The sequence below is a fragment of the Rattus norvegicus genome, chromosome 3 (genome assembly GCF_036323735.1).
Source record: "Rattus norvegicus strain BN/NHsdMcwi chromosome 3, GRCr8, whole genome shotgun sequence".
Classification (NCBI taxonomy): domain Eukaryota; kingdom Metazoa; phylum Chordata; class Mammalia; order Rodentia; family Muridae; genus Rattus; species Rattus norvegicus.
This window is the reverse complement of record NC_086021.1, coordinates 64,727,342-64,752,501: the sequence shown is the minus strand read 5'-3', so window position 1 is coordinate 64,752,501 and position 25,160 is coordinate 64,727,342. Positions and strand designations below refer to the sequence as shown.

The 25,160-nt window shown below is 47.7% G+C and overlaps 2 protein-coding genes across 10 annotated transcripts in view; one reads left to right on the top strand and one right to left on the bottom strand.

Annotated features, from left to right (window-relative positions):
- Positions 1-3,384, top strand: part of Wdsub1 (WD repeat, sterile alpha motif and U-box domain containing 1) — a 32,408-nt gene extending 29,024 nt beyond the window's left edge. For 3 of the 4 annotated variants that reach the window (XM_063284111.1, XM_006234211.5, XM_017591892.2), the window contains exon 11: positions 2,800-3,384. In XM_063284111.1, the coding sequence (XP_063140181.1) occupies positions 2,800-2,957 (158 nt within the window). In that variant the 3' untranslated portion in view covers positions 2,958-3,384. The remainder of the gene's footprint in view (positions 1-2,799) is intronic. The other variant, NM_001014179.1, reaches the window with a different exon arrangement.
- A 7,291-nt stretch (positions 3,385-10,675) lies between these two features.
- Positions 10,676-25,160, bottom strand: part of Tanc1 (tetratricopeptide repeat, ankyrin repeat and coiled-coil containing 1) — a 233,790-nt gene continuing 219,305 nt past the window's right edge. For 5 of the 6 annotated variants that reach the window (XM_063283615.1, XM_006234204.4, XM_017591681.3 and 2 more), the window contains 8 exons: positions 23,341-23,474; positions 21,694-21,817; positions 20,865-21,040; positions 19,212-19,344; positions 17,428-17,519; positions 15,283-15,429; positions 14,358-14,458; positions 10,676-13,745 (listed from right to left, as the gene is read on the bottom strand). In XM_063283615.1, the coding sequence (XP_063139685.1) occupies positions 12,317-13,745; positions 14,358-14,458; positions 15,283-15,429; positions 17,428-17,519; positions 19,212-19,344; positions 20,865-21,040; positions 21,694-21,817; positions 23,341-23,474 (2,336 nt within the window). In that variant the 3' untranslated portion in view covers positions 10,676-12,316. 6 annotated transcript variants of the gene reach the window in all.

The window sequence follows — 25,160 nt, the reverse complement described above, 5'->3', positions numbered from 1 at the left end:
GAGAAAGAAGTGTTTCCTGGTGACCTGTTGGAGCTCAGTTCCCTGACTACCATTAAAGTTTACTCATGCAAACCTAAGTGGGAACTCACCAGCTGCCCTGTTCTTAGTTGTCCGTTTGCAGGGATTTGAGGTGGTGGTGAATGGTGTGAAAGCTCTGGTGGTCCTGTGAGCCTGGGAATTCTGTTTGGGGATGAACTTTGGTAGGACAGCTTGAAGCGTCTGGTGTATGAGTGTGTACATGTTGGCATTTGTGGATACATGTGTGTGTGTGCGTGTTGGCATTTGTGAGTACATGTGTATATGCGGGTGAGAAGAAGATGACGTTTTCCTCAACCTCTTAAACAGAAGCAGGGTCTTCCACCAGAGTAGAGGCTATGAAAAACTTATTACATATTTGGAAAAAATATGTAATAAATATGTGGTACAGGACAAAGAAGATTATTAGCTAGGTTATGGTTTATTTATATTACAAATAGGATCCAAATGGACACTATCTTATAATGCCCTTATTAAAAAAAATAGTGTAACTAATAGGTCAAAAGAAATTCCTAAAGACAGTTTCTATAATGAAAGAATTTGTGATCTACAGAAATAAAAGGGAAAAAAGAAAAAGCACAATCCCCCTGCAATCTGAAACAGGATAGTTGCAGCCACACAAGGGGTCGCATACTCCTTGTCTGAAGATCTATAACCCAGATCCCAGGAAGACATAAGAATACTGTTAAGTGGACTGGAGAGATGGCTCAGCACTTGAGAGTACTGACTGCTCTTTCAGAGGACGGGGGTTCAAATCCCAGCAACCACATGGCCGCTCACAACTGTCTAAGTCCATGATCTGACACCTTCACACAGACTCCAATGCAGGCAAAACACCAATGCTCATAAAATGAGAATAATCTTTTTAAATGTGTAATACCACAGACCTGGCCTCTCTGTAAGCGTGGCCACCACGGGTGCCAATAGCAGCTTCCGTAACGGAGCAGCGCCATACAGTGGGAAGAGGTCACGGTAATAGTTACTCGCACCTCTGACTAAAACTGGAGCAGGCAGAGGGACGCGAGGAACAGAGCAAAGTTTAAGCTTCCGTCTGAATGCAAAACATCCAGAGACATTAATTCCGTGTAAGCACAACCACAGTGTTGACAGGAGTTTTTAAGGGCCCTTACCTCTGTACACTTAGCACACTTACCCATCTGGCCTGCTGGCTCTGGGATTAGTCAGCCCGGCTCTAACGGCAGGGCTGAGTAACGCTGAACCGCACGTGCGTTTTCAGTATTCATCGTCGTGGGAATGAGAGTTCAACAAATGCAGCTTTAACAGTAAAATGGAGGCTTTTCTTGCTCAAACTGTTGTTGTAATTCAGCATCTGATTAGAAATGGGCAGGGTGGCCCATGCCTGGAATTCCAGCCATGGAGAGGCAGGACTCCTGCGAGTTTGAAGTCAGTCTGGGCTACATAGTGAAATCATGTCCTTTAAGAAAAAATTGGCAGCTAGCAAATGCAAGGCCCTGGGTTCGGTCCCCAGCTCCGAAAAAAAGAAAAAAAAAAAAAAAAAAAAGAAAGAAAAAAATTGGCAGATAGTTCGAATAGGCCGTTTTACAACAGGGCAGCACGCACAGTATCATGCTCACTAGGGAAATAAAGTCAAAGCCACACAGCAGTTGTATTAACTGATGGCTTAGTCTCAAAACGTTGGGGAAAACAGAAAAACTATCAAAACGTTGGGAAATCCACACTGGCAAAAAGGACAAAAAGTGGAATCTTTTTTTCGAGGGGGTGGGGGTGGGAATGTAAAACGGTCTGGCTATTGTTGAAACAAACTAGGCATTTCCCCCAAAACATACAACATAGTTTTTTGGTGTGTATCCAGGTTCACAGGGGAAGCAGGGCACACACAGCAGCAGCGAGAATTCCCTCAGGCTGGAAACCGTCCAGATTTGCCTCTGTCAGTAGAAGGGATACAGGAGATGTGCAGCTGTACAACAGAATGCCAGCAGCCATAGAGTTAAGAGCAGACACAAGTGGAATCACAGCTGAAGTGCACACCACGGTGCACACACAGCTTGTGGTGCACCGCTCCTATCACTCGCACGGTCGGGGCGGGAGGAGGGCGAGGCCCAGGCTCGATTTGCAGCCGTTTCAAGTGTTGTGGATTTAGCACAGAGAGAAGCAGGCCTCGCAGCTGCCTGAGAACAGGACAAGTTCAGCAGTGAACGTGCAGAGGCTCCAAGGTCACACGCACCCAGACTGGCTTCCCCTCCCTAAGGCTGGGCTTACAGGTTTGTGTCCTTTGTCCTCCCCAGAGACCCCAGGCTTCACATGTAGGAAGGCAATCAGCCTGTAGGAGCATGGCATAAAAATGGCAGTGATTTATTTCCTCCGTGACGCGTCTTTCTTGTGCCATTTGTGTACATTGAAGGGTTTCGCCAAGTTCTTCCTAAGGCTCTTTTCTTCCCTTTCACCACAATCTTCACAACCCACTTCCCTACCTCCTCCCACCCCCTTTCAGTCCCAGTGCCCGAATGTCACCAGGGTTCTGGTCTCAGCTGCTGTGTTTCAGAGGAACAAGGTAAGTATTATAGTGGCACTGATCGGACTAGCACTTGACAGAGCACAGTCCGAGCTTAGCATGCACGCCTTCAAGGCTACGGGCCAGCCGCTGTGGCCGGCATGTCTTGGACCCAGTGCAGGCAAAGCGAGATGAGCATTTAATTCACAGCAGCCCCCTGCCTTGAGTGCGGTTCATCTGACTAACCCTAATCGCTGCTTTACCTGACCGAGGCAATGTACTCTTTTCAGATGGCTACTCCTACGAGAGAGAAGCAATGGAGAGTTGGATCCACAAGAAGAAGCGCACGAGCCCCATGACAAACTTGGCTCTTCCTTCACTGGTACTGACCCCAAACAGGACTCTGAAAATGGCCATCAATCGATGGCTAGAGACGCATCAGAAGTGAACCTGCCCACAGGCATCGGGTACACTGTCAGTGATGCCCTTCAGATGATTCAAAATGCTAAGCAGCCATTACAGAAGCAAATAAAAGGGAAGGACAGACGTTAAATCCAGTTACTTTTAAAAACTGTAAACTGTAAGCAGGTAAGTGGTGGCGCACACCTTTAATCCCAGCACTCAGGAGGCAGAGGCAGGTGGGTCTCCATGAATTCCAGGCCAGCCTGGTCTATAGGGCGAGTTCCAGGACGGCAAGGCTACACAGAGAAACCCTGTCTCAAAAACCTAAAAGCAAAAAAAAAAAAAAAAAAAAAAGTCATTATCCTTAAAACACAGAATTATATATCTAATGTTGTTGCTATTTCTGTAAAGGTGAAAATATTTTTGCAATAATGAGAAAATGTGTAGAAATAAAACTTTACCATGACTTTAAATTGCAGTGCCTAAGTGCGTTCTTCGTAGGCGTAGGCCGTATTCTGTAGCCGTGCCCTGCAATAGACTATATTCTGTGGCTCTTTCCATCTTGGATAGCAGTCGTTCCATAATTTTCAGCAACCATTATAAAAGAATTTTGACAATGTAATTGTAAGCTGTTTAATAAATTGAAAAACACCACTCCAGGCATACTGAATAGCAGTTTTGTTGCATTCTAAATTTGTATAGCATGGGGATTTTTTTTCCCTCTGTTGTTCAACCTCAGAGTGAGCTAGGCCAGACAGTCCAGTCAACCACTGAAATGTAATAAATGACAAACGTGGCAGTCCTTACACTCTCACATACTGCGCTTGCCTAGGCCCAGGTACCTACCAGGCCTGGTACCTACCATGCCACCAGCACCGCATCTGTATCTCCCACACAGGAACTGAGCCATCTGTCTTACTAACCATTCAGATGCCTGCCTAAAGCTGTCCCTGGAGCAGAGCCATCAGCTGGCTCACTACAGCAAAACAGCCAGGGCAGGGATCAGAACACTGGCTTTGGCCTTTATCCTCTGAGGCCCCCAAACACTCACAAAGTATCCCAGAACAGTAAAATTATAAATAAAGCCACACTCTGGAAATCTTGGCTACAGATCTGGCCAATATCTGTGGACTGGCCAGTATTTAATAAAGCTTCTTGTTTACTGAAATTTAATCATGGTCATATTGCTGACTATTGACCCCAGACCCATAACCAAACTGGCACCGGATAGGCACGATACCAGGACTGGGCCAGAGAGCACTTTCAAGTTACAGCACCAATTAAGTTAGGGGTTTATAACAAACCTACAAGGCATGTGCATCTTGCATGTGCGTAACCAGGGGCAAGCACACATGTTGATGTATCTCCTGCATACATGTAATCACACACACATCCTACCTGTGTGCAGTCAAGAATACATCCTACCTACATGTAGTCGGGCAAGCAAGCTTGTTTACAGAAGGGAAAACACACGGTTTGTTGTATGGGCGATTACAAGAACAAAAGTTATCATCCTTGGGCAGGTGGGGCTTATAGACTAGAGGCATTTTTTGTTTTATAACTCTCTTAGGCACAGTAATTTTAAACTCTTAAACATGATGCTCACCATGAGAGAGATTGGCTTCTTTCTCTAAAAGTAGCTTTGCCTTTATCTCAAATGTTTTTTTGTTTGTTAATTTTTGGTTCTGTTTTCTTGAGCCAGGTTTTTGCTCGGTTGCAACTGGCCTTGTACTGGCTCTGTGGCTCGGGTTGGCTGGAGTTTGCAGTCCTCCTGCTTCTGTCTCCTGAATCTGAAATTATAAGAATGTGCCATGAAGCCCTGCCCTCAGCCTCCTGATTTCTGGTGTCTCTGGCTGAGCTAATCGAACTTCTTTTTTCTTTTCTTTTCTTTTCATGGCTCTGGCTCACTTCAGATTAATATGATTAATATGTCTGGCTTTCTAGGATGACATTTTAAGGTTTCACTTTACCTTGGTGTGGTGGCACAGGCCTCTGTCCCTGCAGTGGCAGGTAGATCTCTGTGAGCTGAGGCCAGCCTGGTCTATACAGTGAGTTCCAGGCCAGGCAGGGTTACATAGGGACCACCTTTTCAAAAACAAACGAAACAAAAAACAACTGTATTTTATTTCATTTTGCATTTGCGTAAGTGTCCTGGTGCATTAGAAAGTCAGAAGAAATGGATTCCCGGAACTGGAGATAAGGGTGGTTTGTGATACTGTATAGATGTTATGGGTGGAGAATCAGGAATCTGGTAAGTCTGGAAGCCAGTTTTAGAAATAACACACACAAATCAACCAAGCAAACAGACAAAAATGTTTGAGAAGACAATGGAGAATTGCTGCCTAACCTCCTGGAGGGTTGTCACCCCATGAAAGCACCACTGAATCCACCCATAAGCAACCTGCAGAAGTGATATGCAGCTTAAGGTGACACACATATATCTGTTTGTCTTTTTTAAAATGTGCACTGGTGGGGCTGGAGAGATGGCTCAGTGGTTAAGAGCACTGACTGCTCTTCCAGAGGTCCTGAGTTCAAATCCCAGCAACCACATGGTGGCTCACAGCCATCTGTAATGAGATCTTCTGGTGTGTCTGAAGACAGCTACAGTATATGTATGTGTGTGTGTGTGTGTGTGTGTGTAAAATCTTTTTAAAAAATGTGCACTGGTGTTTTGCCTACATGTGTGTCTGTGTGAGCATGCAAGATCCCCAGGAACTGGAGTTACAGACAGTTGTGAGCTGCTAGGAATTGAATCTGGGACCTCTGGAAGCACAGCCAATGTTCTTAACCACTGAGACACCTAACCACTGAGCAATCCCACCAGCCCTAAGGCTTCCAGACTCATCAAGTTCCTGATTCTCCACCTATAACATCTATACAGTGTCACAAACCAACCTTCTCTCCAGTTCTGGGAATCCATTTCTTCTGACTTTCTAATGCACCAGGACAATCAATCATACACATGCAAAATGAAATAAAACACAGTTTTGTTTGTTTTTGGGGGGCCAGGGTTTGGCTGTCCTTGGAACTCACTCTGTAGACGAGGCAGAACTCACAGCGATCCACCTGCCTCTGCTTCCTGAGTGCTGGGATTAAAAGTGGCTACCACCACCACCACCACTGGGCGGTCCCTGCTCTTCTTATCCAGTGCACATGTTCCAGACCGTGGTTGTGAGTCCGGCTTGATCATGTTAAGGGTACAGTATCACTAGTTAGAAGCCAGCATGGTCCACAGTGTGAGTTACAGTCTAGCTCTGGATGCATGTGTGTTCTGTACTCATGAAAGAAACAGCCTGGTACAGGCTCTGCCCGTAGCCTAGTGCTCAGTAACTGAGGCAGGTGCCCATGTGTTTGCACCTAGCCTGTCTACTCCAAGAATCTCAGAGCAGCCTGCCCTCCTGATACCGCTCCTGAGCACACACCCAAAAGCTGCTCCACCATACGACAAGGACATGTGTTCCACCATGTTCACAGCAGCTAGAACCCAGATGTCCCTCACCTGAAGGATGGATACAGAAAATGTGGTTCATTTACACAATGGAATACTATTCAGCTAGTAAAACAAAGACATCATGAATTTTGCAGGCAAATGGATGGAACTAGAAAATATCCTGAGGTAACCCAGACCCCAAATCACATGCATGGTATGTACTCACTGATAAGTGGATATTAGCCAAGAAGTACAAGAACCCATGATTCACCCCACAGACCCAAAGAAACTAAACAAGAAGGCCCAAGGGAGGATGCTTGAATCTCACTTAGAAGGAAGAATAAAATATAGGAGGCTGATGGAGTGAGGGAACTGGGCGGGAGAGGGGAATGGGTGTGTGTGTATGGGTGGGGATCAGGATCAGGTGTGGAGAGAAACAACAGAGGGCCAAGACAATGGAAACCTGCAGCAGCCAGTGGGGGTGTGTGGGGGGGAATCTCTAGGAAGTCCCCGAGACCTGGGATAGGGAGAGGCTCGCAGGAGTTAGTGCAGGTGACTGTAGCCAAGATGTCTAATGGGGAATATTGAACCTGAAGAGGCTTAACTCTTGTAGCCAGGCAGGACCCCCAGTGAGAGAGAGTGACACCAACCCATCCACAAAACTTTCCACCCAACTTTTGTCCTGTCTAAAAAGAAATGCAGGGGCAAAGATGGACCAGACAGTGAAGGAATGGCCGACCAATAACTGGCTCAACTTGAGACCCATCCCATGGGCAAGCACCAATCCCTGACACTCTAATGATGCGTGAGAGGCTCTACCCGGGAGCTGACTGAAGCAGAGCAGACACCCACAGCCAGATATTGGACAGAGGTCGGGGACTCATATGGAAGAGTTGGGGAAGGATTGGCGGTCCTGAAGGGGATAGGAACTCACAGAGAAGGACAAACAGAATCAATTAACCTGGACCCCTGGGAGCTCTTAAGAGACTGCGACTGAACAGCATACACAGGCTGGACCGAGGCTGCTGGACCAGATATAGCAAACATACAGCTTAGTCTCTGTGTGGGTCCCCAACAACTGGAGCAGGAGCTGTCCCTAAAGCAGTGCCTGTGGCATCCATTCCCCACCAGAGCTGCTTTGTCTGGCCTCAGTGGGAGAAGATACATCTATCCCTGCAGAGACTTGATGTGTGTGTGTGTGTGTGGTAAGGGGAGGTGGGAAATACTGGGAATACTGGGGGGTGGGCGGGCTCTCAGCAAAGGGGAGGGGGATGCCGGGAGAGACTAGGGAGGCAGTGTTTAAGATGTAAACAAATAGACTTTTCTCAAACAACTCGAGTGTATACAAACTAATAATTGAAGTTTTAAAAGGCCTGAGGGGTGGCCCACTGAGAGAGTGCTCTATCATTCACGTAGCACCATAGAAAATAAGAAATTAGAAAATCTTGTAGATGAGAGGCTGGAGACGTGGTTGGTAGTTAAGATTACTGGTTGCCCTTCCTTATAACTAGGGTTCAGTTTACAGAGTCCACACAGTGGTTTATAGCCCTGTCCGTCTCTCCAGGTCCTGGGAACCCAGTGCCTTCTTCCGGCCTCCACATGCACCAGAAATGCACAAAGCAAACAGACTTTAATTCAGATGGGCAAAATATTCATATAAATAAAATAAACATACCTTATAAATATTTTCTAAATAAGAAGTATTGTGGACATTTAATCACAAGGTTTTACCAGTCTGCTAAATAAATAAATAAACAAAACACCACTTAGAAATTTACAAAAAAGGAAAGAAAGGAAAAGTTGGGTGGTGGTCCATGTGTTTAATCCCAGTGGGTCGCAGAGGCACGTGAGTCTCTAAGTTCAAAGCCAGTTTGGTCTACAGAGGGAGTTCCAGGACAGCGAGGGCTACACAGAGAAACCCGTGTGCCCTCCCCCCCCCCCCCGCAAACAAAACAAAGAGAAAAAACGAAATCGGGAATAAATTATGTAAGTACAGCATTTACTTTTTCCCATTTCATAAACACACAGTGAGTAAATTCCTTTACAGCAAATTGCCAAACCTAGCTGCCGAAATAATGTCCATCCTTTGTAACCACTGCACTGTGAGCTTCTGGACAGATGCTGAACTGTCTATCTATTGTATCCTGGGCAGACCCCCTCCTCCGTCTATTCCTATAGGAGGTCATATATCTTATATCTTATTCTACGTGATTCACAGTTTTACTGTGAGCAAAGCAGGTAGAAATGGGTTCTGCAAAGAGGTGCTTCGCATTACAATCCGGAGAGAAATCGTTATTATTTCTAACATTTTAATTTAGAAGACAGTCGCCATTAAAGCATCTTTGTCATATATAGTATATATGTATATATATGTATATATATATGGACACATACACACACTTACTGGAAGCTTGGCTAGCTTTTTACATAAAAGGTCACAATCACTGAAAGCCGCTTCTAGAAAGGGCAATTTGAAAGCATTTTTAAAGATGTCTTAGGTGTTAATAGAGCAAAATGCCTGAAAACTAAAGTTTAGCCCTTTTTATATAAACAGAAGCAGCCAAACAACTCCCTCTTCAACACCTAATCCAAGACCGCACCACAGAATTGGGGGGAAGGTACGCCCCCTGCTGGACGCCTCGGGCCAGGGTTGTTTCAGGAGTGGGAGGGAACAGGGCCTCTGACCTGGAGCCTCCCAAAGGAGGTTTCACTTCTTTCCTGGATAACAATCATGTTCTGTCTTCACCAAACCAAATCTGAACAGCGACTTGAAGCTGTCTCTCCTCACACGCTGGCTACTCACTGTACAGACTGGTCAAGACGAGAGCTGTCAGCCTGCCTTTGGCCCTCCTGGCCCATTCTTGTGTTTTACCTCTGAAATAGTGTTGAAGACTGGAGATGCTCAGGCTTGTAAGCCACACTACTGGCAAAAAGAGTAACTAAATTAGTATTAAGCTCCAGATTCCAAGTTACCCTTTCCTGGCAGGTGCCAAGGGAGGGAGAGTCTTCTGGAAGGTGTCTGCAGTGGTAGAGTCCTTTGTTCCAGGGACAGCTGCACACCTATGCACGTCATGCACAGCACTAACTGTGCTTAGTAGGTTAGTAAAAAACAAAACAAACCACGGAGTTCCGATGGTATGTGATTGAGATACAGGGGAGTAGGAGGAGGGAAACTGGGGGAGTGGTCATAAACACATATATGGAAAATTATTTTTAAAAAATACTTGAAAAACAACAGCTGAGAATGGTGCCAACAATGAGCGAGACCTCATAAGATCTCCTCTAGACGATAGCTATAGGCAATTAATGACTGCTGAAAGGAAGTCATAGTCTCCAGGGCCCAGCTCCCCGATGGGCTATCCAGCCCTAAATGCATGTCCATTTGAGCAACACTAACTGGACTCAGCAGGTTAGGGGTGTACACTGGCTGGTCTTAGGTGTCAACTTGACACAAGCTGAAGTTATCACAAAGAAACGAGCCTCAGTTGTGGAAATGCCTCCATGAGACCCAGCTGTAAGGCATTTTCTCAACTAGTGGTCAAGGTGGGAGGACCCAGCCCATTGTGGGTGGTGCCATCCCTGGCCTGGATCAGCTCCTGCTTCTTGACCTGCTTGAGTTTCAGTCCTGATGTCCTTTGGTGATGAACAGCAATGTGGAAGTGTAAGCTGAATAAACCCTTTCCTCCCCAACTTGCTTCTTGGTCATGATGTTTGTGCAGGAATAGGAACCCTGACTAAGACTGTGTGTGTGTGACAATAATTGAAGGGTCATGAGTTTGAGCGAGTGCAGGGAAGCTATGGGAGGAGGCCTTGGTTGGACAACAGGGAACCATGGAGATACTGTGAGTTCTGTATGCATATGGGAAAGTCTGTTTTTAAAATTTTTTAAATTAAAAATATAAAAATATAAAATACTTCATGTAAGAGTTTTATCACCAGACAACCAAAACAATCTCTGTTCTTCATGGTTTGAGACAAATCTGGGGGCATAAAGACAGTTTCCGTGGGAAGGCACTGCAAATGTGCTGGAGACGCAGCTGTCCTGAGAGGGCCCAGCGTGCCGCCATTAACAGTCATCTGCAGCCAGAGAGACCATTAGTGTACACTGCTCATCTCCTGCTTTCTTCCTACTTAAGGCAAAATCACTAATTATGACAGTAGAGTACTCTGGAGTTTCTAGAAGCTCCCACCTCATTCTGAAATTAAAATGAAACATGTTTGCTGATATATTAAAAGTGCTTTCGACTCTTTAGGGTGACATTAAAGTGAGGCGGAGAACTATGGCAGAGGTGTCCCTGTCTACTTACCCGCTGAGCAATGAATGCCAACCCACGTGAAGTAATGGTCTTTATTCTGTGTGGAAAAGTACAGTAGTTGTGCAGAAACAAACTACATAACCAAAGAGTAAGACGTTCACAAATATTAAAGAAAACAATAAATAAGCCGTATAGTTAAAGCGGAACTCAGAGAGAGCTTAGAACAACGACCTAGCTTTTTGTACAAAGCATACAACACACAGGAACAGACACACTGAATGACGCTGCAAGGTTCCTTTCCATACAAAACCTTAATGATGTTCAGAGGAGCATCGTGGATACTCATGTCTAAAACATTCTGCAAATATAGAACTTCCTTCTCCCCGATCTAGAAAATACATTTCACATCTCGACATATAAAATACTGCCCCCCCACCTCTCTCAAACCAGCATTTGAACATCTTCCAAATAACACCATTTTCATATAAAAATACCTCAAACCAAGGTTCATTCTTGTACCTTATCTTTACAGATGAAAAATATGTCAGCCTGGATTTAAGTAGCACCTCAGAGGTGTCTGTACATCCGTACAAATGAGATAAAGTGCCATTGCGGGTATTCTGTGACAAGCCATGATAACACATCGTTCTGTGTGGTAACCAGCATAGCGCTCACAAAGAACATGCGGAGAGATGGCAGGCGGGGTCCTGCTGTGTGTCTTCAGATTAGCTTCCTTTGAGTTCTATTTACAAGCCTGAATAAAATGGGCTATATATATACATATATATACACATACATACATAACAAGTGACTATGAAACAGCGGGCTGCGTAAGGAAACAAAACCATCACCCAGACCTCAAGGATCCTGTCTGACCACTGTCCCTACAGGACACTGGAGGCTCGTTTCGGGGACGGTCACTGTCCAGAACACTTTTGGAACCAGTTAGGGCTAATTTGTTGCCGCCACTAAGAGTGCCCTTTTTGGGACTTTTGCCCAACTCTGACCTGGACACCAGTCAAAATTCTAGCTAGCCTGTTCCCTCTTCTCAGTAACACTGTGAAGCATAAATATAGTTCCAAAAAGGGGGCTATAAAATAAAAATACTCTACAGATGACCATATCATGGAAGTCGGTGTTTGGTCACCTTGCGTAACCACCATGACGGGAATGATACATGGGTGCCCTTGTATTTCACTGACAGAAAAAAAGTCACATTGACATCCAGCTAGATACCACTCAGGTTGCAAGTTTCACACATATGTAAGGACAGGTTTGACTTAAGGAATCTGGAACTTAAAAAAATCCCCGCCCCCAATCTTTTCCAGAATACACTTCGAGATATTATGACGTCAGGAGTTAAAAAACTTTTACCAGTGGACTTCCCCCCCCCCCCTTCTCTTTTTTTCCGCTTACACTTAGCAAACCAAATGATTTCCTAAGAGAACGGCATTGGTTGATGTCTTCTTGGCAGCCTTTAAATCGCCAGATAAAAGCTGACAACGGTTTTCAATGCTGTTTAGTATTTCTGTTTATGGCTGATTTCTAGCTACTTAACTATAGTTTTATCCTACAGTTTTAATATGTCAATGGCATCAGATCCACCCAAGAGGTGGAAAATATGGCTAACAGGTAATTTTTATTATGAAAAAAAGACATTATTTATCACCACGAGCCAACAGACTGCACTCCAGATTCTACACAGGGGTTGCTTAAGGCTCACACATTGGACTCTATGAACGATCGCTTTGGTTTCGCTGAAGTGAGGTGGCTCCTGTGGGCTTCCGTACTGACATGAAGCGGCTGCTTAGAGACGCCTTCCGGGTAGAGATGGGGCACACCCTTAGTTTTCCTGTTGTCTTGACAGAGGGCTGGAATTTGGCACTTATTTTCTTCCAGCTCCTTCACCTGAGCCCCATTGTGGACACCCATGCCCAGGGGGGGAACTGAACACGGCTTGGCTTGGCTACAATATCCTCCGGGCTTGAGGGCGGGTTTCTCAGAGTTAGTCTGCAGGCCGGCTGCAGTGGCTGTGTTTGTCAGTAGTCCCTCTGTCACCGGGCAGTGCCAGGAGCGGCTCGGAGGGTTGACTTGCTGCTGGAACCTGGCGGTCTTGTCCATGATGCCCATGAATGGAGTGTTGCGGGGCCTGTGTTCGGCAGTGCCACCCTGCACCTGAGTTGTACCTCTGTCTCTGATTCTAGAGTCTGGTCCTTGGGCCTTGAATCCGTCTGAAACGCTACTGCTTGAAGTCAAGCTACTGGTGGAGCTCGACATCTTTACGCTGCTGGATGGAGAGCCGGACGAGCCGGAGCTGCTGAGGGAAGCTGGGTGCCGCACATCGCTGCAGCTCACTGGTCCACCCTGGCTCGGAGGGGCCATGTCCACAGCCACAGAGGCGTGAGCCAGGAGCCTCTCGGCTGCTTTGACTTTGCTCGGGAGAGGATACGCAGTGCCGCTCTCACCGCGCTGCAGCTGGAGGCTCTGGCTGGGGCCCAGCCGATCCCCGAAGTGACCACAACCAGTTCCTGTACTGAAGGGACCCGTTCCCTCTAAATGCTGGTTTCTGCTCACGGCAGGGGCTGCAGATACTCTACCTGGCATTGGGCTTGGGGGAGGGTTCTGAGAAGAGACCTGTACTTTGGTGTTACTGTTCCTCATGCTGGATTGCCCAGAACCTAGATGTTGATTGGTCTTCACGATCTGCGCCTGTTTGGTCGGCTGCATAACCAAACCTGGCTGAGCTACAGTCTCTCTCAGGGACTTACTGATTCCTGCCCTGCTCTGTGGGGACGCTGGCCTGCCTTTGGACTGTAATCCCTCTTGAAGGTTGCGGATATATGGGGAAGGGACAGATGGTGGTGGCTGGGATCTGGGAGTCGGGGAAATGGACTCTTCTTGTGAAGAGGTGTCTTCCTCCTCTGCCTCCTCAATGGGGAAGTGGTCTTTTAGACTAGAGGCTGGGGCCTCCTCATCATTATCAGAGTCATTGGGTGGAGCCGGCAGGGGTGCCTGCTGTTTCTGCTGCTGGTTCCTCTGGAGTTGTTTACACTCTTCTTCAACACGGGCCAAAAGCCGCTTGATTTCCTGATTGGTGGGACAGAGTTTCACAGCCTCCTGCAGGTCAGCCAGAGCAGCCAGGAACTGCCTTCATACGAAAGCATAAGATACAATTAGAAACCACACGTGACATGCTCCGGAGGGACCGTCCCTAAGCTCACTGTCCTTGCAGGGAAAGGGGAGAGGTCCAAGGACTTGCTGGTTAAGTCCCGGTTGGCCCAGAGCTGCTGAGCCAAGAACAGTGCAGCACTCTAACCCGGGGCTTTGTGACTCTGCATCTCTGATGTGTCTATAAAGACCCCAGGGTAGAGGGTGCCAGGATCCTGCTCACAGAACCCTGTCCCTCTAAATGCTGATTCTGCTTGAGGCCTTCTCTGGCCCTCCTCATGTCCCTTTCTAACTCAGACATAACCCTCTTCTGTTCCTCTGTCACCCCTGTTTGACCGTCTTCTATGAGACAGGAACTCAGCAGGTGTTCTATGCTGGGGCGCGGTGAGGAAGATACCCGAATGTCAAGAAAACATCAGCCACTAATAGTAACTCCCACGACCGTGCCTCTGGGAAGCTACTGTTCTTTTTACTGAAAGCAATGAGAAGTGTCTAATAACTCTGATGAAGGAAAACACCCTCAGACCAAACTAGCAGGTTTGACCTCCTAGGAAAATGCCCCAGCAGTCACGTGGGTGACCCCAGACAGTACCTGCTGTTCCTTTTTGCTCTTGCCCGGGCATAAAAGGCTTCATAGGATTTCGGTTTCAGTTCCAGAGCCTTTGAAGCAAATTCTTCTGCCAAGCCAAAGTCCTGGTGTCAACAGTAAAATAATGTCAGAAGCAGCACTGAGAGAAAGGACTGTCTCCTAGGAGCTCCGCCCTAAGGGTAGCAGATCACAGGGTCCTTCACGGTTCTGGGGGCAGGGTGGGCACCGCCCCTATCCCACCCCCACCCCAGTCTGGTTGTTTAAGATAGAGAATCGGAGCTTGTGACTCTCCTTAAGCATCCGGCATAGAAGCAGCAGTTATGGTTCAGGAGACAGCAGTGCAGCAGCACACAGAAGGCAAAGTCAGCAGAGGGGCCAGGCCAGGAGCCGGCTGTGTGTATCTGTGTGCAGGGCAGGTGTGGGCCTCAGACAGGTCAGGTACACTGGGTGTGGGGGTGGGGTGATGTTCAAAACATCAGTAGTAAGAACTACAAGATGTCTACCACTAACAAAGTACAAGTTGACCGCCATTGATTATAAACCGGGAGTATTGACTAGACAAACCCATGGGCCACAAAGGCAGGTCAACTGTAATGGACGCTTGTGTTGGACTTCTCTTGGATGTGGAGAGAAAAGGTCCTCGGCTGTTGATACCACAGGCACCATCACCGATGGTGGGGACATTGCCGATGGTGGGGAGAGAACAGCTTGCATTTGCTGCTTTCACCAAAGCAAAGGAAGTTCAACCTAAGCAGTTCCCGTCAACCTAGGACACATTTTGTGAGGTGGATGGTGGCTGTGACCTCTGGGAGGCCCCTGAGAGCAGCAGCAGGCTCCCACAGCATCCAAGTCAGTCCCAAGACTGGGCTGAGGGCATGACCTTCACCTACTGCCAAAGAACTGGGAAGGACAACAGCTTCCAGCTTACATTGGTTTTCCTTCGGCATCTCGACAGGTTGAGATAGAGGGAGACTCTCAGCTCATTGAATGGCCTCATGTCTTCTCCGAGTCCTTCCCGAGGGAACTTCCGTAAGGCATACTGGTACCTCTGGGCTGCCTCCTTCATCTTCCCTTTCTAGGATTCAAAAAGCACACAGAGTTATTCTTTCCCAGGGGCTCTCAGATGAACCACCATGCTGAAGACCCTCACACAAAGTCTTCACGGCACATGAAAAGGCCTGGATGACGACTAGGTGTCTCAGTGGGAACCAGGACACGGAACAGTCTGAACGCTCTCAGCCTGCGTGGTCCTCACAGGCTTTCACACCACGGCAAGGAAAAAGATGGCTCAACCAGAAGGTGTTTGCGAACTGCAAAAGTCGCCAAGTCTCCATCTTCTGCATCCAATTATCTTTCTCACAAATATAATTCCAGTGTTATTTCAAGAACCATGTTTCTCTGAAATACATTTTAATTTCAAGTATAATAGAAACCAGATTTTTAAAAAAAATGCTGTAGTTTCTAAGGCAGCTAGCGCCTCGTGGATAAACCTGCAGCTCGGTGTAGAATGATAATCTTTCTTTTGGAAGCACGGAAGAACCAGCTTTAAAAAAAATGAGAGTCAGGCAGAGCGTTCTCCAGGCTCAGGAAATCCATTTGCTCAGTCAGCCTCGCTGCACAGCGGGAACTGCACCCTGTTGGAAACGGCTTGATATTTCTGACATAATTACCTAGCAGAATCCATATTAAAACCACTTCAAAGCCACAACAATATACACCCTGAACTCAATTTCCAACGGACTTCAAGCTGGGAACCCTGCCGGGTCATGCTATATGCTTGGTTATTTGTTACTATGAAAAAAACAACAACCAAAAGAAACAAGAACATACCAAATAAAGCTCCCTAGTAGTGAAAAGGATTAAAGCAGTCACAGTCTTGGGTCCCCCCGCCCCTGCCCCAGTCTCTTAATTCCACCTAATTACAGGTCTTGAAAGAATACTCATCTATGTAAATGGTCGGCACATCTACCTAACCCTGGTGTAGCTGCCCACCACGCAGGCGTGAATCTGCGGTTTTCCTGGGGCACAGACACACTCCCTCGCCTGAGCACATATGACCCGGGACTCTGAACCCGCAGTGGGCAGGCTAGTCTACACGGACCGCAAAGCCTGAAGCGCACGCCGCTGGCTACCCACCACGGATCTAACCTGGTAGCTCTTTGGAGAAATTTTAAAGTCAAATTAATGAAGCTGTGGGTCACATTTTCCATTTCTGAGGGAATGTGGAAAAGCTGAGAAAATTAACTACTCCTGAGTAACTGAGACTGCATTACTTGACTACATTAAATAAAAATATCACTAAAAATACTTAAAACTCCCAAATGTGTAGAACCAAAAACTGAAAGGTAAAAGGCGGGGGGATGGGGGACGATGACACTGAATGGTTTTTAAATATTTATTTTGTATATATTTGTATGAGGTAGGCACATGCATGCCACAGAACATGCGAGGAATTCTGAGGACAATTTTTTTTTTTTTGGTTCTTTTTTTTTCGGAGCTGGGGACCGAACCCAGGGCCTTGCGCTTCCTAAGCAAGCGTTCTACCACTGAGCTAAATCCCCAACCCCTGAGGACAACTTTTAAGACTCAGATCCCTCCTCCTACCAGCAGAACCTAGGATTCAGAGTTGGGCAGCCAGGCTCAGGGGCCGACTGTAGTTACTGCCCCATCCTCTCTTAAACACTCTTTCCTTCTGTAATGCTTCTTGGTGTCTTTTGCTATGCTCCTCCTGAGTAGGCCCAGGGCCATGACTGGAACCTTGAAAGGTGGGAAAGCCAAGGGACCTTCCTGTGGGATATGCCAGCTGACCCAGCAGTGGCTCTCCTTCATGCAGTAGCCACCGCCTGGAGTATTAGCAACAACGCAAGGAGTCCTTTCCCATTAAGACCCAGCCGTCTGGAGATTAACAGGCATCTAGACAAGAGGTCACGCTGGAATGTTTTGGAACTCCCATTCTTACAAAGTTACTGCCCTGTGTGGCTACAGCATCCAATACCAAATGGAGGGGCGGCCCCAGGTCAGCAGCAGCAGCAGCAGCAGCTGCAGCAGCACAGAAACAGACAAAGCCACTTACCTTGTACATCACATTTCCTTCCTCCATCAATTTCTGTAAAAGTATGATCAGAATATCAGGTTTGGAAGTGGCCATCGCCCAAGCGGCATTTCCTGCAAAACAAACACACCGTCAGGGGTGCTTCCTCAGCCCAGAGGCAGCAGCTCTCTTCCACAGCCCCCACACTCCACAGTACAAGTTGCAAGAACTCATCGCAAGGGCAGTACTAGGCTGGGTCTCAGTGCATGTGGCAGCAGGACGCTAAAGTTTCTCAGCTACTTTATGGCATGCCAGCCCCCATGAGGAATCACTGATGCCCACAAAAGCTGTCCTTATTGTTCTAACAACAGACACTAAGGTGCTTGCTTTCCCCTGACAGCATTAAACCCTCAAAGGCTCCTTCCTCATTCTCTGCAGCATCCAGTATGGCAGGGTGGGAGGCCACTGTCCTGAGGCTCCTGTATTCTGACCTTCGTCCATTCTGAGGTCTTAGCTTGGGTCTCCCGTCCAACTTTTCTTTTGGTCTACACTGGCTACAGCCTTCTCTCTAGCCCCTAACCTAGCCTTGGGACACTGCTAGTCACACATGCAGTCTGCCACTTACTATTACCCTGGGAGGCCACTGAGCTCCCCCCTCCTTTTTTTTCTTTCTTCAAGTAAAAAGCTGGCATCCCTACTACTTATGTGCAAGATCAAGGTAAAAATGGGAAACTGCTTAATATTGGGACAAAACTATTTTCTATGTAGCTGCCCATACCCGGAACTACTACTGGTCAAAGGGCCTGGATAGCAAACAAACCCAGGGGCACCTTGGTAGTTTCTGCATTCATGCAGAATCCATGTGATGCTCTACTAGCCACTTATGTGGGCCTCCACACAACCCTATATATGCCCATCCCTGCTCCAAGAGCCTCCTCAGGGCCTCCTTCACAGAAACTGTGTGCAGTGGAGTCACTGCTTTCTCATCAAGTTGTCACTGATTAAGTCTACCCAGGCCTCTCTGAGCTCAGCCCGCCTGCAAGTAAAGCAGAGTAAGGTGTTTTGGAGGAGAATGATCTTCATGGACTCCTCCACTTGACTGGTTGGGCTCCAGTTGGTGGAACTGTTTAGGAAGGATTGGGAGGCGTGGCCTTGTTGGAGGAGGTGTATCACAGGGGTGAGCACTGAGGCTTTAAAAGCCCATGCCATTCCCAGTTCTAACAGAGGCTTCATGCTTCTGAAATACATCTAAGCTCTCAGCTACTGGTCCAGCACTATGCCTGCCCACTGCCATGCTCCCTGCCGTGATGGTCATGGACTCGCCCTCTGAACTTTAACTCCTCGGTAAGCTCTTTCTTCTGTAGGTTACCGTGACCATGCTATCATCACAGCAGTAAAAAGTTAAGACACTAATACTTTCTGATGTGAGTGTCTGGTCCACTCAAAGACGGGATCTCCTCCTTAGCCTCTGTTCTCTATCTACCTGGAAAGAATGCTATAAGCTAAAGGCCAGCAAGATGGCTCAGCAGCCAGAAGCATTCGTCGCCAAGGCTGGGGAGCCAGGAGATAGAAGAACTAACTCCTGTGAACTGACCTTTGATCTCTGTGTGTCACTTGTATTCATACACACAAATAATATGCAACCTGTTTTCTGGACAACTGGTTCAATGAGACAGAAGAGAAGGAGCAGGAAGGCGGATGGGGGGTGGTGTTTGGTGGGGGGAGCTTGTGCACTCTGGCCCCTTAGCAGGTACTCCTGGGGTCTTCAGGTAAGATGCTAGCAGTCAACCCCCTGTCTCTGCTAAATGGAAGTAGGGTTCACTGACCTAGTTTGGCTCCTTTTCTCAGCAGTGTAACCACTACAGCGGTGTTTCGGCAACCGATGGCTCTGTCCAGGGGGCGCATCCCACTGTGGTCCACGTGTTCTATCACGGCTCCTTTCTCCACCAGGTACAGCACCTACAGCAGCAGCAGGAGCAGCAGAAACCTGAGCAGCAGTCCCTGGAAGGGGCAGACCCCTACCCAGTTCTGCCTTCTGACAGTGGGGGTGCCAGTCTGAGCTGATACCTACTTGAGATGGCTCTGGTCATGGGGGTTGGAAATAAAACTAATGTGGCACCCAAGAGAGGGCACTATGATGGTGAAAATCTCTCTGCTGTCAACAGTTGGCGATGTCAGTGACAATGGTAGTGATGAGGAAGAAGCCCACGGGCAGACATGTGTGTGCCAAGGTGCAGGATCCGCCTGCCCTGCCTGTTCATGTGCAATTAGCAATGGCTTCTCCAGACACACAGATTCACACAGCCTGAGGTTGTGTGCTGGTGGGGTGTCCTTAGGAAGTTAAAAGCAGAAAAACTGGCAAGGACAGTGGTACACACCTGCCATCAGAATGTGTGGCAGGTGGAGGCAGGAAGATCAGGAGTGAAGGCCAACCTTGGCTACAGTAGACAGCTTGAGGCCAGCCTGGGCTGTGTGAGGCCTAAAGGACTACCATATATATGATCGGCCAGTGCATTTCTGAGCATATAGCCACAGCCCAAAAGGTTGAATGGGGTCTTTTCAGAGATGTCTGTCCAGTGGTATTTCTTCTGATGGATGGACAACTAAAGCCTCAGGTCACTGCCTTTCCATAGCACAACATGTATCTCTCTAGGTCACCCTCTTATCAGACCACGGGACTATAAGAGCTGAGTCTTAGCAGCTCCCTAATGCTGGTGACTGCAGAGGTCAGGGATGTGCAGCCTGATGCAGGCATGGTATGTGCCCTGAAAATCAGCTCCCAGTTCTTAGTTTATGAATTGAAATCATAACTAAAAATAATTTTAAACAATTAATATATTATGATTTAACTATTTGGCTAATTAATGCTTTTTTCTTAAGTGAAAGTGGCTTCTGAATGATCTATGGAGGTATTTTATTTATATGCAGTACATGATATTACTATGAATAGGGTAAACATGTTCCCCTCCATGTCTGTCATATATGTAGGTTTAGCACTTTTAGGCTTTTAAGCATGCATGAAGGCTGGAGAAATGGCTTAGAGGTTAAGAGCACTGACTGCTCTTCCAGAGGTCCTGAGTTCAAATCCTAGCACTCATATAGTGGTTCATAACCATCTATAATGAGATCTGGTGCCCTCTTCTGGCACACAGGAATGTGTACACATGCAGGCATAACATTATATACATAATAGATAAATGCATCTTTAAGTGCATTAAAATCTTGACTAATAGACTTGGATTGAACTGCACATAACAGAACTATAGACAAGTGAAAAGATCCCATATACCATGTGGGCACGTGTATATACACACACAGTCCATGTCAGACACAGCTTTGCACGGTACAATGAACCAATTTCCATGCTGACACATAATGGACACAGGAGCAAATACACACACTAGAAGTGCACACACAGGAACAAGGACACACACAGGAGCAGGTACACACACCAGAAGTGAATGTCCATTAGTACTCACAGTCTCTGCATCACCATAGAAGGCGGCCAGGTCCAAGGGAGTACGGCCATTTTTGTCTGTTTGGTCTATTTCTGCTCCTTCTTCGACCAGATACTGGACCACTGCCCTGTGACCCTTCAGACAAGCCCAGCTCAATGCCGACAGGCCCTCTTTGTCCAGGGAAGAAAGAGCAGCACCTGAAGAGAAGAGTCCACTTATAACTGGTTGGCAGAAATGAAGATGTCCTAAAGAGAGACTTGGGTCTCTCAATTTACTCTTGGACTGTGTTGAACAATGGATCTCAAAGAATGGGAATTTCCCCAAGAATCTCATGTTGAGAGAAGGAACTGCAGCAGGCAGAGGGAGAACTTGTCTCTCAAAAAGAGATTTTGGAGTTTTAATAACTTGTTGAACACCTAACAGGACAAGATGGAAGTCCAGACAATGATGGGTCAGGGACCGCACCTTGACCAGGACTGCTTAGATGTATATACCCTTGGCCCTTGAGTTAAATGTGTAGTTCACTTCAGGACTCCAAAGATGGACCTGGGCTGCTGGATCTTTGTCCGTCTTCCCATTGAGTAAATCTCCCTTGTCTGCTTTCTACTTTTAATTTGGTTCTTTTAAATGCCTTATTGAAGAGGGCATGGGTTGCCTGAAGACTAGTAACACATTCACAGAACATGAGTAAACCTGGGCTGCTGAGGGTCCCACACGCTAAGCTGGACCATAAGTACCCAGGCTGCACCACACCTTAGAAGACGTCTAAAGTTTTCTCAAACTTTTTTCTAAAGCCAAAAGTACCAAGTCCTTCCCGCAAAAGAAGCCCGTGCACTGCAACACGCCACACCTTTGGAGAGGAGAAATTCCACGGTGCTCAGGTGTCCTTCACAGGCAGCCACCATGAGAGGTGTCCGACCCTGCTTGTCATTCAGGTTCACGTCACAGCCCCGATCCAAAAGCAATTGCACGACCTGAAAGAAGCATGGAAAACCAGCATGGAAAACATGGGGCCCAAACCATCTTTCTGCTGCATTTGTTTCAACCAAACCTTCTTCTATGTTCTTTCAGTGTGCTCAGTTATTCTAAGTGCAAGGACCACATATCAGGTAGAAATAGAGACGGGACATGCCTGTCACCATTAGGTGATGACAGGACAGCCACATTGGGGGGAGAGGCAGCAGTAACTCAGCATAGAAAGGTGCCAGAAGATGCCATTAATGCTCCAAACTGGTCCTGAGGAGAAGCACAGAGCCCTTTGTATCTGGGATTCTGCAGCGAAAGATACAACCAACCAATTACATTCAGTCTATAAGACTGAATGCAAATACTGCGCCGTTCTAAGAGACCTGACATCTGTGGACAATACCGAGAGGGGACTACAGTTACAAGAGAAGGGTCTAGGGCAGGAGAGGGACTCTGAACCCTTGTTACATACATTGCTAAGATGCAGCACGAGGGGGGTGGCTTGTCCTCGGAGGACAGCTGTTAGCAGAGCTTCTCAAAGCGAACCTCTACCACTGGCAGTGTGCTTTATGCCACGCCTGCTGCTAACGTCAGGGAGAAAAATCAGAAACCCAGGGAGGAGCCCCACATACTCCTTGTGCTGGAGGAAGCCACTCTATTCGCTGAGTCAGTCTAGAGGCTGCCTGGGCACGTTACCTGCCTGTTATACTGCTGGAGTGGCACAAGTGGCACATCCCACGTTCTCACTTCACTCAGCGGCAAACTCCTCCCACCTCCCCCGTGAGCTGGGAAACACTGAGACAGGCAGAGGGTTAGTCACAGGCACTGTTCTGTAACGAGTGGTCTGGAGGGTGTTTGTGTGCACAACCCAGGTAACATGGTACTGAGTGTGGGCAGAGGTGCGGACACTGTTTCAAAACAAAGGAAGAAGCTGCTGGACAACAATGGCCTGTTTCCCTGAATTAAAGATGGCTATTCCGAGAAGCACCCCCATGGTGGCCCTCTTTCTTTCTTTTTTAAATTAATTTATTATATATATACATATATACACGTGTGTGTGTGTGTGTGTGTGTGTGTGTGTGTGCGTGTATACACTGTAGCTGTCTTCAGACACGCCAGAAGGCCAGAAGAGAGCATCAGATCCTATTATAGATGGCTGTGAGCCACCATGTGGTTGTTGGGATTTGAACTCAGGACCTCTGGAAGAGCAGTCAGTGCTCTTAACCGCCCGAGCCATCTCTCCAGAACACACTACTAAAATAACAGCAGCAGATCGGCTGCCACAGTGAACCCTCCACCGCTCCACAGCTCTTGGAGTTAGGAAACCACTGTGGCTCTGGCATGGCCACCAGTCTTCTGGCCAGTCTGCCTGGCTGACTGTGTCTGTCCTGCTGGCCTCTGAGAAGCAGTCACAAGGACACGTGAAGAAGCCAGGGATGAGAAAGAGCCTCAAGGGCCACACGTGGTCTCAACAGTGAACCGCATCCCCACCCCCCACCACTCCTGAAGCATCCAGGGGTCCCCTGGGTACCTGCCAATGCCCCTGGCGGGCTGCACAAAACAGAGGGGGTACCCCTCTCCTGTTGGCCCGAGACACGGCCGCTCCACGCTCCAGCAGAAGCTCGCAGATCTCCAGCTTTCCTCTCCCAGCCGCGGCAGTCAGCGCTAGAAGGAGAAGGGTGGAGGGGACTGTCAGGAGGTGCAGATCCAGGGCTCAGGTGCCTTGTTGCCTCCAGTGTGCGTCCCTTCTCCCTTTTACTCTGGGTGGGCTCTGGGATAGCTGGGATCCACGGAGCACAGAAGCACGACACTAATGTCCTGGGTCTCTGGAAATGGGCAACTTTCACTGCACCAGAAGCCAGCTGCTAAGTTGTGAGGAAGACGTCACAACTGAGCATTTCTGGGGTGAGACCAACGAGGATAAAACTGAGGCCACACGGACTTGCTAGCCTAGTGGACAGGCAGCACTGTCAGGCCAGCCATGTGCCAACTATCCTATGTAGGTCTCCAACTCAGGTCAAGCTATACTTAGAGCTATGAGGGCAACGACACCTTAGCAAGCCCTACCCTGCTTTGTTTAAGCCACAGACTCATTAAGACGGGGTTTGTTCTGCTCAACAAAAGAAAATCACAGACAGACGAGTGTTCTCTTCAACGCCGGCGAGCAGTAAAGGGCACTCGCTGCTCTTCCAGGAGATCCCAGTTCGGTTCCCCACACATACACTAAGCTGCTCACAAACTACCTGTAACCCTAGCTCCAGAGAATCTACTTCCCTTTCCTGGCCTCCAAGGGCTCCCTCGTTCCTGGGGTATACACATATAGAGACATAAACAAAAATCAAAATCCTTTTCAAATAAAAAAAATTACTGAGACAAATCAAAAGCACTCATCATTCCTGCCTTGCCGGAATGTAAGACCTTTTTAACAAGTTAGATCCTATGCTATAAAAGAAAAAATAAGGTGCTGGGGTGGATGCCACTGGGATCCCGTGGTGGAGCACAGCTCCAGTGGGAGAGAGCAGTCACGTGACTGGTACTGCCTCCACCCACCTACATCCTGGCTTCTGCTGACATGTGAACTATGTCCAAGAAAGGACAATAGCAGGTGTCAATGACAACCTAGGCCAAAATAACGGCTTTTCAGTGGGCAGCATGGCTCTGATAGGATAGATGCTCCCCAGAAAGGAGAGACCTGCTGCCAGGAGGAAGGAGAAGCTTAAGCATCCTGTGGTGCCATCCCCATGCCTGCTTGGAGGACTGTTTTTAAATATATCCTTAATTTCCAGCTTCAAGAGGCAGACTTCTCAGCTACGAATGGGAAGCAGGAGAAACAAATGCTTCATAAAAGAGCAAGTCAGTGCTAGTGAGCATATGAAAGTGCCCGCTCCCCTCAGCAGCTGGGGTAACCGAGAGATGAAGAAGCTTGAGGGGACGCTCACTCCTCATTGGGAAGAACCTCAGCAGACAGCAGCTGGGAAACAGGTCAGGGGAATGCACACTGGACACTACCCACACCGCCATCGGTGGTGGGAAACGCCAGTGAACAACGTTTGTCCTAGGGTGGGAAATTTACATATCTGTGAAAATACATGCCCCATGCGTAAACACGACTTGACCACACAACAGACCAGTCTTACACACTCAGTGAGTAGCAAAGAACACTGAGTAAAAGCCCATATTGCAAGGGCATTCGAATGCTCCTTTTGGAAAGAGCGGGACCTGCAGTCTGCCTCATCAGAGCTGGGGACATGGTGACGAGAACCTCAGAAGCCAGTGTTCAGGAAAGTTGCTCCCTATATACATGCATGCATGGACCTGTCTCTAGACGCCTCCCACGTAGCTGTCTGACGC